Source organism: Podarcis raffonei, chromosome 16 (genome assembly GCF_027172205.1).
Source record: "Podarcis raffonei isolate rPodRaf1 chromosome 16, rPodRaf1.pri, whole genome shotgun sequence".
Taxonomy (NCBI): domain Eukaryota; kingdom Metazoa; phylum Chordata; class Lepidosauria; order Squamata; family Lacertidae; genus Podarcis; species Podarcis raffonei.
This window is the reverse complement of record NC_070617.1, coordinates 34985721-35003740: the sequence shown is the minus strand read 5'-3', so window position 1 is coordinate 35003740 and position 18020 is coordinate 34985721. Positions and strand designations below refer to the sequence as shown.

Here is an 18020-nt window from a genome sequence, read left to right as displayed (position 1 = left end):
TTTTATGCACAACACTCTCCCTTCCCCCGCCCCCGTTTGCTAGCTCTCAAGAGAGAGTAACTGGCTGGTGACATTTTTATGCGGTAACTGTGCCGATCATATTATCTCCAGGGAGACTTCGTTGTACTTTCTATTTTGGAAGCTATTTTTAGCGGCTTGGATTGGGAGCCATTGACTCTGGAGTGTTATTAAAGGAGATGAGGGTGATATTGCTTTTCCTGGGAGGCAGTGCTGAGAGCAGAAGCAAGAGAGATTAGATTTTTCTTTTCTTTCTGGAAAGCTGGATCAAAGATACAGAACATTGTTATCTACAGCAGCAAGGCCAGCGATCACCTTTTAATAACCGAGGTTCAGGGCCACGTTTATTGATCAGGTTTTCTGGACAAATTGCAACTCCTGGCCATCAGCAAGTTTACCCTCTTCCTTCACAAGGGTCAGTTAACATAATATAGCTGTCCTAGAAAGTAATCATTATGGCTGTGCTGAACGTTTGCAAGTGAGCATTTCGGGTGTCAAAAAGGGGACTCTGTTAAAGGCGCTGAGGCCGATCCATTGGTTTGCTGTTTATTTGTCAGGCTCCCATCCCTAAACAAGACAGCAACTCCTACTTGCAAGCAAGGGTGAGATCTTTTTTCATGCCAAAAGCAGTACAATTTCATCAGCGGGCGTCAGGTTCAGAAGGCAAGATTCTAAGGTACACAAGCAAGAGAAGAGGTTCATAACTGAAAGCAAAGCAAGATGATGTTGCAACAGTTGATACTGTCAGGAGTTCAGCCTACACTCGAGTAGGACCCTGGCAGAGAGTAGGACCCGACCGGCATGTTCCCTCCCTCCTGGTCAATCGTTTGGGAGCTTCAAAAGCTTTCTTCTGCCCGAACATCACAGCGACCGATGCCATCCGACACCGGCACACTTAGGGATCCTCAGAGTCTTCGCAGCTTTTCGTGACAGACCTCAGCAACTCAGCATTTTGGCTAATCTACTTTATTTACATATAAACACACACGGAGCACTGCAACATGGCTCCCCCTCTCTCTAGCATCAGACAGCAAAGAGAAAAGAACAAAGGACAATAGTCCTACTTCACGGAACATAGTAAAACAAACATCCTGTTTCGGTCACTTCCCACTCTGTGGAGTCAAAACATATACCGTCATGTGAAAGACAACAATCCCATGACTACAATCATGGAGCATAAATTCTAACAGATATACCCCCCACGACCAAACTTTTAAAGATGAGGTGGGGTGAGCTCACGTATGGGACTTTCTTGCTCTATGAGTCTTCTGTGCCCAAACACACATGCTGGTTCTTGGATTGGTGCACCTGGTTCTCAGCGACACGACTGTCGCTGCTGTTACTCATGATGGCTGTCCTCTGCCTCCACAGTTGGAAGGACTGCTTCCAAATGCCACTTGTTGGAAACCATAGCAGGGAAAAGTCCTCTTGTGCTCAAATCCAGCTTGCTGGCTTCCCATAGGCATCTGGTTGGCCATTGTGCAAACAGGATACTTGACTAGATGGACCATTGCCTGATCCAGCAGGCTCTTCTTATGTTCTTATGTTCTCCTGCTGCTCCACTACCAGCTTCTCCTGTTCAGCCCCTCCCTCTAGCTGGTTGAAGTCCTGCTCTCCCTGTGATGAGTCCATGCCCTCCGCAGGAGGGTTCTGGAGACAGAGCTCTTTCCTCACATTAAAGGGGAGGATCAGGGCCAGATTTACGTATAAGCTAAACAAGCTAAAGCTTAGGGCTCCACTCTCTTGGGGGCCCTCCAAAAAATATACTTCCTCTTAATTGTATTTCACTATTAATATATTTCTTCTTAATTGTATTTCAGTTCAACAATTACTTTGATAAAATACATATTTTGTTATGTGCAAATGGCTTTAGATACCTATTAAGGGAAAGGTAAACGGACCCCTGACCATTAGGTCCAGTTGTGGCCGACTCTGGGGTTGCGGCGCTCATCTCGCTTTATTGGCCGAGGGAGCCGGCGTACAACTTCTGGGTCATGTGGTGAGCATGACTAAGCTGCTTCTGGTGAACCAGAGCAGCGCACAGAAATGCTGTTTACCTTCCCGCCGGAGTGGTACCTATTTATCTACTTGCACTTGACGTGCTTTTGAACTGCTAGGTTGGCAGGAGCAGGGACCGAGCAATAGGAGCTCACCCCGTCACATGGATTCAAACCGCCAACCTTCTGATTGGCAAGCCCTAGGCTCTGTGGTTTAACCCACAGCACCACCGACGTCCTTTAGATACCTATTAGGTCCATAAATTACTGTATAGCATATATTCAACACAAAAAACAGTGACAATTTGTTGTTGACAAAGGACAGCTGGACATATAAGGAACCCCATTACCTTCAGTAGCTGAGGGCCTCATCAAACCTAAATCCGGCCATGGGGAGGATCTATCTCTTCCATCCCTGAGTGCCCAATATCCAGTTCCTTCCTCCCTCTACCTCCTCCTCCTCCTCTTGCATATGTGGTTGCCTAATGGAGCCAAGGGGCAAGTAACACAGCATTGTTTCTCTATGCAGCCACTTCAGGAATATATATTTTTCTTCCCCCAGAGCTGCTTCTTCCTCCATAATGTGGTCTCAACCAATTGGCCAGAAAGCTGTGAACATGATGTCACAGTGCCAAACGGCCAGTCAGATTTTTCCTGCTGGTAGCAATGAAGGCAAATGAAGTCAATTAAAAGTGAAGGCAGTGCTTCTTGCATCACATTGCCCTCACTCTGCATGGGTGAGTGGAGGAAATATATGTTGCATGCAGTGGCGGAGCTTCATGCTCCGGCACCGGGGGTGGAGAGCAGGTGGGGCGGGGCTGGCATGCATCCCGGGGGTGTGACGCTCTGCCTACAGGGGCATGGCGTGTGTCCTGGGGGCGTGGCATGCCACCTGTGGGGGTGTGGCGCCCAGTGAGGGAGGGGAGCAGCCTTGATGGCACCCCACTGGGATCGCGTTGCCGGGGGCGGTGCACTCCCCCCGCACTCCTCTTCCTCCACCAGTGGTTGCACATTGGGCTGTTGAGGAACTGGGAAGTACAGCTGCCATTGAAGTCACTTCATCTAAGTCAGGCTTCCTCAACCTCGGCCATCCAGATGTTTTGAGACTACAATTCCCATCATCCCTGACCACTGGTCCTGCTAGCTAGGGATCATGGGAGTTGTAGGCCAAAAACATCGGGAGGGCCGAGGTTGAGGATCTAAGTCAAAGCTCCCCCACCCCAAATAATGAAAGTAGGGACCTCTTTTCATTGCTGGTAAACAGGCTTGCGAAAATAGAGGATTCTTGCAGAAGACTATTGCTGTCAGAAGTACTGAAAGGCTTTTTTTGTTTATTGTTTAGCAGATCTAGTTGTATTTGGGGTATAAGCTCTTTTGGAGAGGAAACGTTCCTTCAAGAATGAATACATAGAAATCATATTAGGAAATATAAGAAGATTATATTCAAAATGCTATAATTCATTCAAGCTCCCTTAACATTCACTTTCCCAAAGCATTTTTGTAACATTATTATACTGCCTCAAAATTGTTGCAGCTAGTTTTAAAATTTGCATTCTGATTATTTAAAAAGAAATGTTAATGATTTCTCTCTCTCTCTCTCTCTTACTTATTTATACAATAATGCAGTTCCGAATTATTCAAACCCTGGTAAAATATGTGTGTCATTTTATCTATTAGCATTATCCACTAACAATGAATAGAAGAAAAATGAACAGTCAGAAGGGCAGGATATCAGGTGCTACATTTGGATTCCAGAGGTATCACTGCAGATTTTATGCTTGGTACTTGGATGGAATATATATATATATATATATATATATATATATATATATATATTCATAATTGCAAAAAAGCTCTTAATCTCCCCTGCAGAAAAACAAAACAAAAAACTAAACCCAAATATAAGACTAGCAGTGTGTGTCCACTCCTTCCATCTCTACTTTTATGTTGAGTTCTAGACTTCCTTTGCTTCCAAAAATCCCTGTGAGTTTCAGAGTTTCAGATTGTGTACTCTTATATCTCTGTAACTGAATTCTCCACACTTTACTGAGGATCTTCTTTTATGCAGACATGAATCCCATTCAGTTCAATGAGACTTAAAGGTAAAGGTAAAGGGACCCCTGACCATTAGGTCCAGTCACGGACGACTCTGAGGTTGTGGCACTCATCTCGCTTTATTGGCCGAGGGAGCCGGCGTACAGCTTCCGGGTCATGTGGCCAGCATGACTAAGCCGCTTCTGGCGAACCAGAGCAGCATACGGAAACGCCGTTTACCTTCCCACTGGTGTGGTACCTATTTATCTACTTGCACTTTGATGTGCTTTCGAACTGCTAGGTTGGCAGGAGCAGGGACCGAGCAACGGGAGCTCACCCCATCACGGGGATTCTAACCGCGACCTTTCGATCAGCAAGCCCTAGGCTCAGTGGTTTAGACCACAGCACCACCCGCATCCCTTTCAATGAGACTTACTCCCGTGTAAATGTGTATAAGATTTCATCCTGAGCCACTAACCTTCCCCAGCAGTTGTGGTTAGAGTGTGGGAGTAGACCCTTTGAGACCACTTAGCCATGAAGCTCACTGGGTGACCTTGGGCCAGTCACTGTCCCTCAGCCCAACCTACTCCACAAGCTTCTTGTGAGGATAAAATGGAGAGGGGGGAGAAGGGCGTATGCCACCTTGAGCTCCTTGGAGAAAAAGTGGGATTAGAATATAATAACAAAATAAAATGAATTTCAGAAGGGGGCCACTGAATAGGGCAAATGGGGCACTGCTCCACCAACCTCAGTCTGCCCTCAACCAGTCCTCATCTGCCTGTTTTCTGACTTTCAACCATCTCATTTGGTGGTAACTTCCCATTGGCTTCCTCCTTCTTAGTGCCAGTGCTGCGATTGTAGAACTCAGAAGACGAGGAGAAAGACAGAATCAATTGTCTGCCTGTCTGTGGCCCCATCTGCAGGTGGGGCTCCCTGCTTTCCACCCCACCAGTCCCAAGGGGCACCAGCCGCCTGTGGATCTTGTCCTTTTATGAAAAGACTGGTGCAGTGCTATTTGTATCGTAATTAGTTGTATGGTCTGAATAGATTTTTATGCATAAATATATAGTTTAGATTCTATCAGTGTTTAATTGTTTTTAACGATTCCCCTCTATGTTTTAGCTGTTCTTTTTATCTGTGAGCTGTCTTGAGTCCCTGTCAGGGAAAAAGGCAGGGTATAATAGACAGACAGACAGACAGACAGACAGACAGACAGATGGTAGATAGATTTGATAGACTTTGTACTGACATGGGACACGTAAGCCTGCTTGTGACAGAAAGGAATTAGAGGAAGCAAGTCTATTCTGTTGTTGTTGTTTTCTTCAGTAAGAAGAAAGAATGGTCTAACAAATTCCATTCTTTTCTTTTAGTTTTTTATTTATGCTTTTCAAATTTATACATTTCATTAGGTTTACAATAAATTTCACATTTCAAAATTTGACTTCCTTCCCCCTCTTCCTGTGGTTCTTTAAATCTATTTTTTAGTATCTTCTGCATATCTAAATTCATTTGACTTACTCATTTCATTATCTGCTGTAAATACATACTCTTCTAAGACTGCAGGTTATTACAATAATCCTTCTAATGTTTTTATCTGTTTACAATTTATCTGTAAATATTCAATAAACCATTTCCATTCTTTTATAAAAAGTTTGTTACCTTGATTTCTTATTCTTCTGATAAGTTTCGCCATTTCTGCATAGTCCAACAATTTTTGTATCTGCTCTTCCTTTACTGAGACTTCTGTTTCTTTCCACTTTGGGGCAAGTAACATTCTTGCTGCTGTAGTTGCATACATGAATAAATTGGTTTAACAAATTTCTTCTCCTTCTTCTCATTTTGAATATGCAGGCTGTCCACTGCTGCTCTGCGTCATCTCAGTAACGTCAGCTGTGGAAAGCTATGGAGAAGACAAGTAAGTTCTGAAACATAGAAGAACTGTTTGGGTCCAACTGTGGGTAGGCATTGGACAACCTGCCTGAAATATACTCAGACAGAACACTGCCACAGCTGTTTCACACCTCCATTGCCCAGGCAATTTCTCAGCCTGAACAGTAAGCTCCTTCCTGAACGGAGGAGTCCACGTATCCTTTCCTGTCCAGGAAGCATTCCAACTATATCCCTGCAGAAGCTCACCCCATGGAGCAGTAATACACAGATTTGAGGGTTCCTGATTCTACCCTTGAAATGTCCATAGTCAAGCATATCCATTCCATTTTGAAATGTAACTGATGGGAGGATTGATGCAAACCAAGTTCAAACAATTGGTTGGGGAGGAGCCCTGCTGTACCAGACCAAAGACCTATCAAGTAGCGCCCTCTTTGTGACAGTGGTCAACTAGAGGTGCCTACAGGACACCGTAAGTAGGACATGAAGGTGAACAGCCCTTGCTGCCTCTGATCCTAGAGGTAGTATAGAGCCATATCATGTCTGCTTGCCATTGACAGGCCTTCCTTCCCAAATCTATCTAATGTCTTTGTAATGCCAACACCATAATAATAATAATAATAATAATAATAATAATAATAATAACAACAACAACAATAACAATAATTTATTTGTATTCCGCCCTCCCCGGCCAATGCCGGGCTCAGAGCGGCTAACAACAGGTAAAAATAGCACAGTGTACCTAAAATCACACAGTCAATTAATTAAAATACATTCTAAAATCAATTCAGAATCAAATTAATGGCAACCATTGGGTTAGAGTTCTATAAGGATTACAGGAGGAGAAAGGGGGTCAGACTGTGCCTCGGCCAAAGGTCTGGCAGAACAGCTCTGTCTTGCAGGCTCTGCAGAAAGATGTCAAGTCCCGCAGGGCCCTAGTGTCTTGTGACAGAGCGTTCCACCAGTTCGGGCCCATGGCCGAAAAAGTCCTGACTCTGGTCGAGGCCAGTCTAACCTCCCTGTGGCCTGGGATCTCCAAGATGTTTTTATTTGAAGACTGTAAGGTCCTCTGTGGGACATATCAGGAGAGGTGGTCCCGTAGGTACGAGGGTCCTAGGCCGTATAGGGCTTTAAAGGTTAAAACCAGCACCTTAAACTTGATCCTGTACTCCACCGGGAGCCAGTGCAGCTGGCATAGCACCGGGTGAATGTGATCCTGTGGCGAGGACCCTGTAAGGAGTCTTGCTGCGGCATTCTGCACACACTGGAGTTTCTGGATCAGTCTCAAGGGCAGCCCCATGTAGAGTGAGTTACAATAATCAAGCCTGGAGGTGACCGTCACGTGGATCACAGTGGCTAGGTCAGGGCGAGAGAGATAAGGAGCCAACTGCTTAGCTTGGCGGAGATAAAAAAATGCCGCCTTTGTGATAGCTGCAACCTGCGCCTCCATAGAAAGGGAGGTGTCGAAGATTACACCCAAACTCTTAACGGACGGCGCTGGCACTAATTGTTCCCCTGCAGGAGATGGGAGTTGGCCCCCCAATCCCATATCGTCCCAACCCAGCCAAAGGACCTCTGTCTTCGAAGGATTTATCTTCAACTGGCTCCCACATAACCATCCAGCCACAGCTTCCAAACATCTAATCAGTGTGGCTGGGGCCGAGTCAGGATGGCCGTCCACAACTTGTGGCAGCAGATTTCACAAAGGGCTTCTGCACTGTGTGAAGAAGCACTTCATCTTATCTCAATCACGTGCTGATCTGGTTCATTGGATAGTCCCCACATTTGGCATTTAAGTTGGAGAAAAGCTTATTTCTAGCCACTTCCATACCATGAAAAGAGAGGGAAGCCTCTTTCTCTCTCTCCACTTGAAGGACAAAGACAAAAAGAGGGAAGAGAATAAGAAGGGTCTTAGACCCACTGGAGGAGAAATTTACTTCAGTTCACATTTAGAGATGAACCTACCTAATTTGTACTTTCCAGAACAACAAGCAAGCTGAAACACAACCATTTTTCTACACTCACACTTCTCTGAATTTTGTAGCACAGTTCTCCAGCCAAGTAATGTGTAAACAATGCACATACTAGGATAAATTGTGCATAAAAACGACTATATTAGCGAAAACAGCATACAATAATGCATTTTTAAAAGGGAGATTGCTTAGCAACTTTGCTTAATAGACACATTGTGCAAACAAATTTCCCTAACATAATGCATTTGGGTATTTTATTTTCACCAATGTATGCATTTTTTGCACACTTTTCTGGAGACTTCTTTTTGATTGGACAACTGCATTGCAACATATGGAAAAGAGCAAAAGAGAAATGTTTTGGTGGGGGTGGGGGAATAGTTGTGTTTTGGTTCACAAATGTGAATTAGATACATTTGCATTAAAATGTGAATTGAACAGAATTTCTCCTCCCCGTCTCTATTTACATCTGAAAGAATTATAAATAAGTCACATACTGCCTCCTCTTCTTTGCTGACAGCTGGAAGAGAGAATCTGGATTACTCCCCGCCCCCTCCCTTTACTCTTTGAAAAAGTAATGCTCACAGCAAGTTGTTCTTTGATGAATGACATGTTATCCAGTTCAGCTGCCAAACAAATGACAAATTGCATGTGTTTCTGTATATTTGCCCCAGCACCACCACCTGGAGACATGTCAATAGAAGCAATTGCTACTTTCCACCTGTGATGTATCTGTCTGAGTGAAAGCCCACCCCAAACTGCTGTGCAGGAAGGGGGAATCAATAGGTCTACCCCCTAGTGACCCTGTTCCCATGGCTTAACACAGGCATAGGCAAACCCTGGCCCTCCAGATGTTTGGGACTACAATTCCCATCATCCCTGACCACTGGTCCTGTTAGCTAGGGATGATGTGAGTTGTAGTCCCAAAACATCTGGTGGGCCGAGTTTGCCTATGCCTGCTGTAAATCCATGTTTATATTATTATGGCCAGTGTGTTAAAGAAGGGATGGAAGATTCATCATTGTGGGGGTTGTGTTTGCAATAATAATAAAAAACACAATACCACCCCCTGAGTAAAACAAATTTGGGGAACTAGGCAAACCTTGGCCCTCCAGAAGTTTGGGACTACAATTCCCATCATCCCTGATCACTGGTCCTGTTAGCTAGGGATGATGGGAATTGTAGTCCCAAACATCTGGAGGGCCAGAGTTTGCCTGTGCCTGGCTTAACAGGTACCTGGAGGCAGGGGGTACATTCTGCCACCCAGGTTCCACCACCAGACTCAAGTGGCTCAGTATGGCTTAAGATGGGGCTGGCCCTGAACATTAAGAACCTGGAGTTGCATCCAGTGTAGTACTAAGTCAAAAGTCATTTTGCGGTATACTTGTCCCCTAGTGAAATGTTTTATAGCAGCGGGATGTTGTTGCATAAGCAGGTTGCTTTGTTGCGCAATGGGCTGTGCAATCTGTTGCCTGAGATTCTGCTAGCTGTGTTGCCAGTTTCTGCTGTTGTGTTGGATTCCTCTGTTGTGCAACATTAAAACTCACCCATCCGCTAGCACAAGAGCCCTTGTACTAGGGGAAAGACAATGCTGGATGCAGCTCTTAGCGTTTTTAATACGTAGTCCTGAACAAGCTTGTAAGCCTTCTGTTTTCTCTCTACAGCTGCTGGCTTTCGCTGAAGAATGGCACAATCTGGGCTTTTGTGGCCCCAGCTCTATTTGTAATTGTAGTAAGTACACCCCCTTTTTCTTTTTATCATTCGTGCATATTAGGGATGTTGATGGGGGGGGGTAGGAAGGCAGCTTGAAGTCTGTGGCTAAATCCTGTCGATGTGAACTAGAACACAACCCTTTGAAAAGGCTTTGATGTTGCTATAAGGCCTTCCTTTGCTGGTGGAGTGGATAGCTGTCTGTCAAGGATGTACAGTATCATGCATTACAGACTCTGCAATGAACAGGGAAGGTTGGACCAGGTGACCTTCAAGATCCCTTCCAGCTTTAGGAATCTATGAAACAGAGAGATGGTAGCTGGCAGACGTAGTTGAGCCTGCAGACATCACATGACCATTCATGAAAGTGAAGTTGAACTTGGCACCTTTGGAAAACACTGCTATGAGTTAGTTCTGGGCTACTAAGGTGTGTTTGATCTGAAAAGTCACCTCATTAACTTAAATAAGGAAAACACAGCCCACCTTACCCTTTGAGAAAGACTTGCCTCCACCTATCACAAAATGGTCAAAAAAGTTGCTGTGAAGGTTCAGCTCAGCACTGGGATTTTTTAAAAAAAAGATCTGTGGGAATCTGGAGTGGCTTCAACAAGGCTTCCAACCCAACCTGGACTGTGTCACGAGGTGCAGTATGGCTTCAAGCCATAGAGGGTGATAAAAGTGATATTTATATACATTTATGGCCATAACAACACAGGAATAGTGTCCACCTGCAAATAGTGGTGCATGTTGTGGGGTCAGAATGCACTCCTTGGATGCCACTTGGATGGTGGCTGGATGCTGCATATGCTGGATGGAAACTGGCTAGGAGAACCCAGTGAGGATGACATCAGCCTGCAGCGCTAGGGTTGCCATGTGTCCTCTCTTTCCAGGACATGTCCTCTTTTTCAGGGGTAAAAATCCGAGACAAATTGCATTTACAGTGGTGCCCCGCAAGACGAATGCCTCGCTAAACGAAAAACCCGCAAGTCGAAAGGGTTTTCCGATTTTTAGCAGCTTCGTAAGACGAATTTCCCTATGGGCTTGCTTCGCAAGATGAAAGCCCATAGGGAAATCTCTGGGGACAGCGGGGAAGCGCAGCGCGCCTTCTCCTCTGTTCCCGGACCTGTCCTGAAGGCTTGCGGTGGGAGGTCCGGGAACAGAGGAGAAGGCGCGCAGCGCTTCTCCTCTGTTCCAGGGGCTTGCGGTGGGAGGAGGGTTTTTCCTCCCCACCGCCAACATTCAGAACAGCTACTCCTATCCGCAGCTTGGAGAGCCCTGCGGGGAAGTCCTGCAGGGCTCCCCAAGCTGCGAATGTCTGCCCCGCGCGAGGGGCGCTCTGCTTAAGAGCGCCCCTCGTGCGGGGCAGCAGGCTGCTATCCGCAGCTTGGAGAGCCCTGCGGGGAAGTCCTGCAGGGCTCCCCAAGCTGCGAATGTCTGCCCCGCGTGAGGGGCACTCTGAAGCAGAGCACCCCTCGCGCCGGGCAGCAGGCTGCTATCCTCAGCCTAGGCAGCCCTGGGGAACTCTTCTGAAGAAGGGCTTGCCAGCCTTCAGAAGAGGTCCGGGGACAGACTGTCCCCGGACCTGGTCTGAAGGCGGTCTCCATAGGAATGCATTAATTGATTTTCAATGCATTCCTATGGGAAACCGTGCTTCGCAAGACGAAAAACTCGCAAGAAGAAAAAACTTGCGGAACGAATTAATTTCATCTTGCGAGGCACCACTGTATTAGCTTTGAATGGACGTCATAGAATCGTCTTTTTTGCTCTTCAAAATATGGCACCATTAGGCACTGCGAGTCACTTTCCAGGCTGTACCATGCTTCTTTGGCCCAATCCTCTGGGGACTCCCTAGAATTTAAATTATGAGAGAGGAGTAAATGAACCATGCAAGCCTCACCTCACCCTGTTTTAGCCAGTCATACCCCAAATATAAAACAGTGATATAAAACAGTGGCCATCACAAAAGGGGAACAGTAGAACATTCAGACAAAGGATGGATGAATTTGTCAATGTTGCTTCCCTTTGCTTCTCTCTCTCTCTTTCTTTTACAATCTTAAATTCAGTTCTCTACATTCCTGAAGCAATCTGCATTAAAATAATAATAATAATCATTATGAAAATCTGTTAGCATTTTGGTACAACCCCCCAACACATTTTAATATGCAGTTTTGACACATGTTTTTGCAAGCAAATTTCCCCAGTGTAATGCATTCTGTAAGCTCTTTTCACCTATTTATGCCTTTTCATGCACCCTTCCCCCTAAAATATACACACCTGGTACACATTACTGGGCCGGGGAGTGGCGTTGCAGAAGAAGTTCAAATGTTGAATCATAGCTGAGTTTCCATTCACATTTTGATTTGAGAAGTGCAGATTGGGTAGCTCCTCATTAAAATGCAGAAGAAGAAAAATTCTCCCCATCCCTAATTCAGACCACTATACCCCTAAATCAATGCGATATCTCCAAATCAAACAGCTAAATCCGTATTTTCAGAATCAGAGGAATATGTTGCTTTCAAGAGCACATTTGATCTTAACTGATTCACAATTCAAGAACAGGTAGCCCATTTCATAATCCCTTTCCCCCAGCTACATTCTGGGGCCTAGACTGAGGAGGAGTTTGGATTTGATATCCCGCTTTATCACTACCCGAAGGAGTCTCAAAGCGGCTAACATTCTCCTTTCCCTTCCTCCCCCACAACAAACACTCTGTGAGGTAAGTGGGGCTGAGAGACTTCAAAGAAGTGTGACTAGCCCAAGGTCACCCAGCAGCTGCATGTGGAGGAGCGGGGAAGCGAACCCGGTTCACCAGATTACAAGTCTATCGCTCTTAACCACTGCACCACACTGGCTCTCCTGACTGAGCAGCTGTTATGCACACATCATCCTCCCCTGTTACATTTTTAAACAGCTTCTTTCTTCTTCTTCTTTTTAACAATGGGAAGAGATTCAAACTCTGCTTCCCAGTTCTGGAAGTGTACTTTGATGCTCCCGCAGCCTTTTAACACTTGATCAAAGGAGGGTAGTTAAAGCAGGTCTGTTAGGTTCAGATGGCTGCTCAGGGTGCATCTGTCGGCTGTAATGAATTTAATCTTTCTAGATGGGAGTTGCAGGTTCATGACTGAGTTACTGATACGTGAATGTATTACAGCGCTTTAATTATACCCGTGCATTAAATTACAGGGAATCGTTGCTTAATCACTTGAATTGCTCAAGGAGGTTGCAAAGGATGGGTGTTTTATTTTATTTTTTTGCCAGGGATTAAGAGGGAGCTCGCTCCTCCGCGTGGCTCTGTGCAGCAATCCCCTCTGGTGATGTTTTATTATTGATCAGGCTGCTGTACCTCCTGTGATAAGAGGAGATGGCTGTGGGGCTTACCGGCAAATGGAAGGATAAACATATTGATCGAGAATTTACACCTCCGTTTTCCGTAACTTCCAAGGGGCTTGTTGATTTTCAAATAAGAAAGCAGAAATGTAGCATGCAATTCTCAGTGCTGCCCCTGTTCTCATTGCGCACCAACCCCACCTAACCCCTCGCCCTTTTCTCTATTCCCTACCCTTTACAGCTCACCCCCAGCTCCTGCTATTCCCCATAACGCCTTGTACCCAGCCAACCCTAGAGCTCCTTCTCCTCCTCCTGATCTCCCCACAGCTCCTTCCACTCCCCTACTGCTCACCTGTAAATCACCTGGTGTCATTGTGAAGTCTGGTGTGATCTGGTGAGCTCCCCCCCCCAGTCAATTTTAACACTTGCGCAGCACCTGAGGCAAGCCACAATATCAGCTTACAGCACTCCAAAAATAACAGATTGGCAAATCAAATTACAGGAATTGGTGGAGATGGCTGACTAGGAAACTCAGAGGAAACTCAAAGCAAAACTTAGCGGAAAAATGGGATGTTTATGAAAAATATGTTCAAAAATACAATAATAGTTTTGACTCCGTGCTAGCATTTGAGTGATAAAGGAACTAAAAGGAGGTGGACTATAATTAAGGATTTATTATGTTTTCAGAATGTATTAGAAAAATTATATAGAAAGGTTTATTGTTTTGTGTACATTCGAATGTAAGATAAAACATATGCAAAGGGACTTGACAGGAAGTCAAAGTTGAAGAAAAGATTTTGGAAGATAAAAGGGGAAAAAATATTTACTTTCATTATTATTATTTTCTGCACGGGTGTGGGTGCCTGCACATATGTGTGTTGTTGTATGCAATGTTTGGGAGGAAATAAGACGGTAAATAACAAATAACAAACTAAATATCGATGTATGCAATTTTTATTTCTTAATCATATTTAGTGGTAGTATGGCTGTATTGTTTTTTGTAACATAAAACCATTCAATAAAAATTAATAAACAAAACAAAACAAAAAATATCAGCTTACAGCAAGCCCTTCGCTACGTGCACTTCCGGCAAACCCAACTTTGGGCAGGGATCAGCTGCAGAGTTCTTTGTCTCAGCAGAGCTTGCTGTCAATGCCCATCGGTTGATCAGCTCTGACAGCAATCCTTGCCTGTCAAGGAATAATTGGGAGCGTGCTTTAAGACTCCTGATAGTTCCTTTGCAGCTGCATCTTTGACTGCAGGGTGTGCATTTTAGGGAAAGCAGATTTGCAGACTGAATTAGGACTCCTGCCAGTCCTAATTTAGCTCACAGACCAGCGGGTCTTCTGGACTTCTATCTTCTCATCTCAATAACTTGTCTTTCACTTGGCTCCTGCATGGCCTCTTGCTCTTCCTTTTATTTTGTATATTTGCAGAAGCTTCTAAAGTGGCGTAACTGCCGATGAATAATGGAGTGAATTATTTTTTTTAAAAAAAAATCCAATATTCTGATGTCATTTAATTGAGTCTGTACTTTCTCCATCTTGCTTAACCTTCTCTGCAGAGAATTTGAGGCAATTAGCAACATTCCTTAAGGCTAATGCCCCAAAATGTTATTGATTGCAAAGCAAGCAAAGGCAGTGCAAACACTGACTCTGCTAGACTGAGAGTTGTAAATTAAGCCTGTGAGCCCTGATGTTTTATTGAATATATCTGGACCCCGTGAAAGCAAATGATTCATGGGGCTGAACTGGATGCTTTTCCAGGAGGATCAGGTCACTGACAGTGTTGCAGAACCCTGAGTGGAGGGTCGGGGTGAGCGGATATTCCCCATTTAACACCCACAGACACACCCATCCTGTGTCCCTCACTTTCAGGTTAACTTGGGAGAATTTTTAACATTAATTCCAGAATTGGAACATCTGCCTGCTTCCCAAAACCTAGCTGGTACTTTCTCAGCTTTGTGTGTGTGTGTGTGTGTGTAATTTCAGTGTGTGTGTGTGTGTGTGTGTGTGTGTGTGTAATTTTGGCCACACACACCCTGCATGGCAAGGCAGTGTGTGGAATTCCAGGCTGAAGTACTCTTGCAGCCAGCTTGGCCTGAGAGGTTGGACAGCCCTGAGCTAAGGAATGGAGATCCTCCTTTGTCTCTCCAGATGCTACTGGACTACAACTCACATCATTCCTGACCATTGGCCATGCTAGCAGGGGCTGAAGGCAGTTGGAATCCAAATACACCCGGATGGCCAACGTTTCCTCGCCCCTGAAATTGCTTATACCATCAGGATGAATGAATTGCTGAATGTTGGAAAGTTTGGGACAGATAAAAGAAAGTACATTTTCAAGCAGCACATACTGCAGCTAAACTTTGTTGTTGTTTTTAAAAGATATTTATTAAAGTTTCCAATTTTTTATACAAAAAAAAACAAAACAAAAAACAAACAAAAAAAACCATATAGTTCAAAATACTTTACAATAACAAATTTCTCTGACCTCCTCATACCTCCCCTTCTTGTATTCCATTTCAGGTTATTTATTCAGCAAATCCCTAACTTAAAGCATTACAGCTTATAATATCACCTTATTTTCCTTTTTTTTTCATCCATGTTCCTTTATATCATTACAGCTAGAAACCACACAATTTCAATCCAACATCATTTAACATTCCTTAATTTTGCAATATTTCTGTAAGTAGTCCTTAAATTTTTTCCAATCTTCTTCTGCCGACTCTTCTCCCTGGTCACGGATTCTGCTCGTCATTTCTGCCAATCCCATACAGTCGATCAGTTTCATCTGCCATTCTTCCAGAGTGGGTAGATCCTGCGTCTTCCAATACTTTGTGATGAGTATTCTTGCTGCTGTTGTAGCATACATAAAAAAAGTTCTGTCTTTCTTTGGCACCACTTGGCCAGCCATGCCCAAGAGAAAGGCCTCTGGCTTCTTCAAGAAGGTGTATTTAAATACCTTTTTCAATTCGTTATATATCATTTCCCAGAAAGCCTTAATCCTGGGACACATCCACCAAAGGTGAAAGAATGTAATTTCATTTTCCTTACATTTCCAACATTTATTATCGGGCAAATGATAGATTTTTGCAAGCTTGACTGGGGTCATGTACCACCTATATATCATTTTCATAATGTTCTCTCTTAAGGCATTACATGCCGTAAATTTAATCCCGGTGGTCCACAACTGTTCCCAGTCAGCAAACATAATATTATGTCCAACGTCTTGTGCCCATTTAATCATTACCGATTTAACCATTTCATCCTGAGTATTCCATTTCAACAGCAAGTTATACATTTTTGACAGAGTCTTAGTTTTGGATTCTAACAATTCTGTTTCCAATTTAGATTTTTCCACCTGGAAACATACTGCAGCTAAACTTTGGACCTTGCTCCAACAGCAGACAGCGATTACTATGTAGATTGTTTTGAATAATGATTAGAAAAATTCATGGAGGAGATGGCCATCAATGGCTACTAATCATGATGGCTATGCTCTCCGAAAACAGTCTTCTTCTGAAAATCAGTTCCTGGAAACCACAGGAGGAGAGAGGGCTCTTGAGCTCAGATCCTGTTTGCTGGTTTCTTACAGACATCTGGGTGGTTACTGTGAGAACAGGATTCTGGACTAGATGGGCCATTGGCCTGATCCAGCAGGCTGCTATTATGTTCTTATAGAATCATAGAATTGTGGAGTTGGAAGGGATTCCAAGGATCATGCAGTCCAACCCCCTGCTATCCAGGGACCATTGCTAAAGGATCCCTGGCTGCTGGCCACCCAACTTCTTCTGAGGAAGTCATTCCACTGTCAAACCGCTCTTACCACCAGAAAGTTCTTCCTAATGTTTAGACGGAATCTCCTTTCTTGTAATTTGAATCCATCGGTTCAGATCCCACCCTTTGGAGCAGCAGAAAATAAGCTCGCTTCGTCTTCCATGTGAAAGCCCTTCAGATATTTGAAGACAGCTATCATACCATCTGGAGGGATGCGGGTGGCGCTGCGGGTTAAACCACAGAGCCTAGGACTTGCCAGTCAGAAGGTTGGCAGTTTGAATCCCCATGACTGGGTGAGCTCCCATTGCTCAGCCCCTGCTCCTGCCAACCTAGCAGTTCGAAAGCACGTCAAAGTGCAAGTAGATAAATAGGTACTGCTCCAGTCAGGAAGGTAAACGGCATTTCTGTGCGCTGCTCTGGTTCACCAGAAGCGGCTTAGTCATGCTGGCCACATGACCTGGAAGCTCCCTCGGCCAGTAAAACGAGATGAGCGCCGTAGCCCCAGAGTCGGCCACAATTGGACCTAATGGTCAGGGGTCCCTTTATCTTTACCTATCATACCACCTCTCGGTCTTCTCTTCTCCAGGCTGAACATTCCCAACTCCCTCAACCATTCCCCATAAGGCTTGGTTTCCAGGCCCTTTATCACCTTGGTCCGCCTCCTCTGCAGACGTTGGAGAACAACTAGGCTAACTAAAATCAATGGAACAAACTCCTGGGAATGTAGACTCATTTCTGTTTCCACTTAATTTCCAGGTCTCTTCTTTGAAACGATTTGCCCAGCCTTGACTTTTTAATGGACTCTCTGGTAGCAGGAGTTGAATTAATAATAGTTAACTCCCACCCCAGCATCATTAACAGTGACACTTGCCATTGCGAGTTATTGTGGCTTTGGGGCGTCTCGCGAGGTCACATAGGAAATCGTTAAGCAGATGGTGTTGTGTTTTCACCCGTCTAACATTTTTGTCAATTGAGCTAGATGGGCCTGCATGGAGTGGGAAAGCTTGGCACATTCTGATCCATGGCTGCACCAAACCAATGAGGAGCCATGATCCCAGTGTGAACGCCATGGAATTTATTTGCCCTATACCTGTCAGAGAACTCATAAATTCTTGAGACGGACAGTTGCCCTATATAGCGGGCAAAAGTTTTGGCGAGATGTCAGAACAACACAGCTGAGAGTGATGAGAGATGAAAATGACGAACCACTGAAGGGAAATCCATCTCAATCATTAACTGCATTCCTTCCCACAGGGCTTCCTATTAGCACTTGGGCGGTTTCCAGCTAGTGCATCAGT

The 18020-nt window shown here is 44.7% G+C and overlaps 1 protein-coding gene across 2 annotated transcripts in view; it reads left to right on the top strand.

Moving 5' to 3' along the window:
- Nucleotides 1-18020, top strand: part of ADGRD1 (adhesion G protein-coupled receptor D1) — a 286097-nt gene that overhangs the window by 215341 nt on the left and 52736 nt on the right. For both annotated transcript variants that reach the window (XM_053368984.1, XM_053368983.1), the window contains 2 exons: nt 5901-5964; nt 9571-9637. In XM_053368984.1, coding sequence (XP_053224959.1) covers nt 5901-5964; nt 9571-9637 — 131 coding nt within the window. The remainder of the gene's footprint in view (nt 1-5900; nt 5965-9570; nt 9638-18020) is intronic.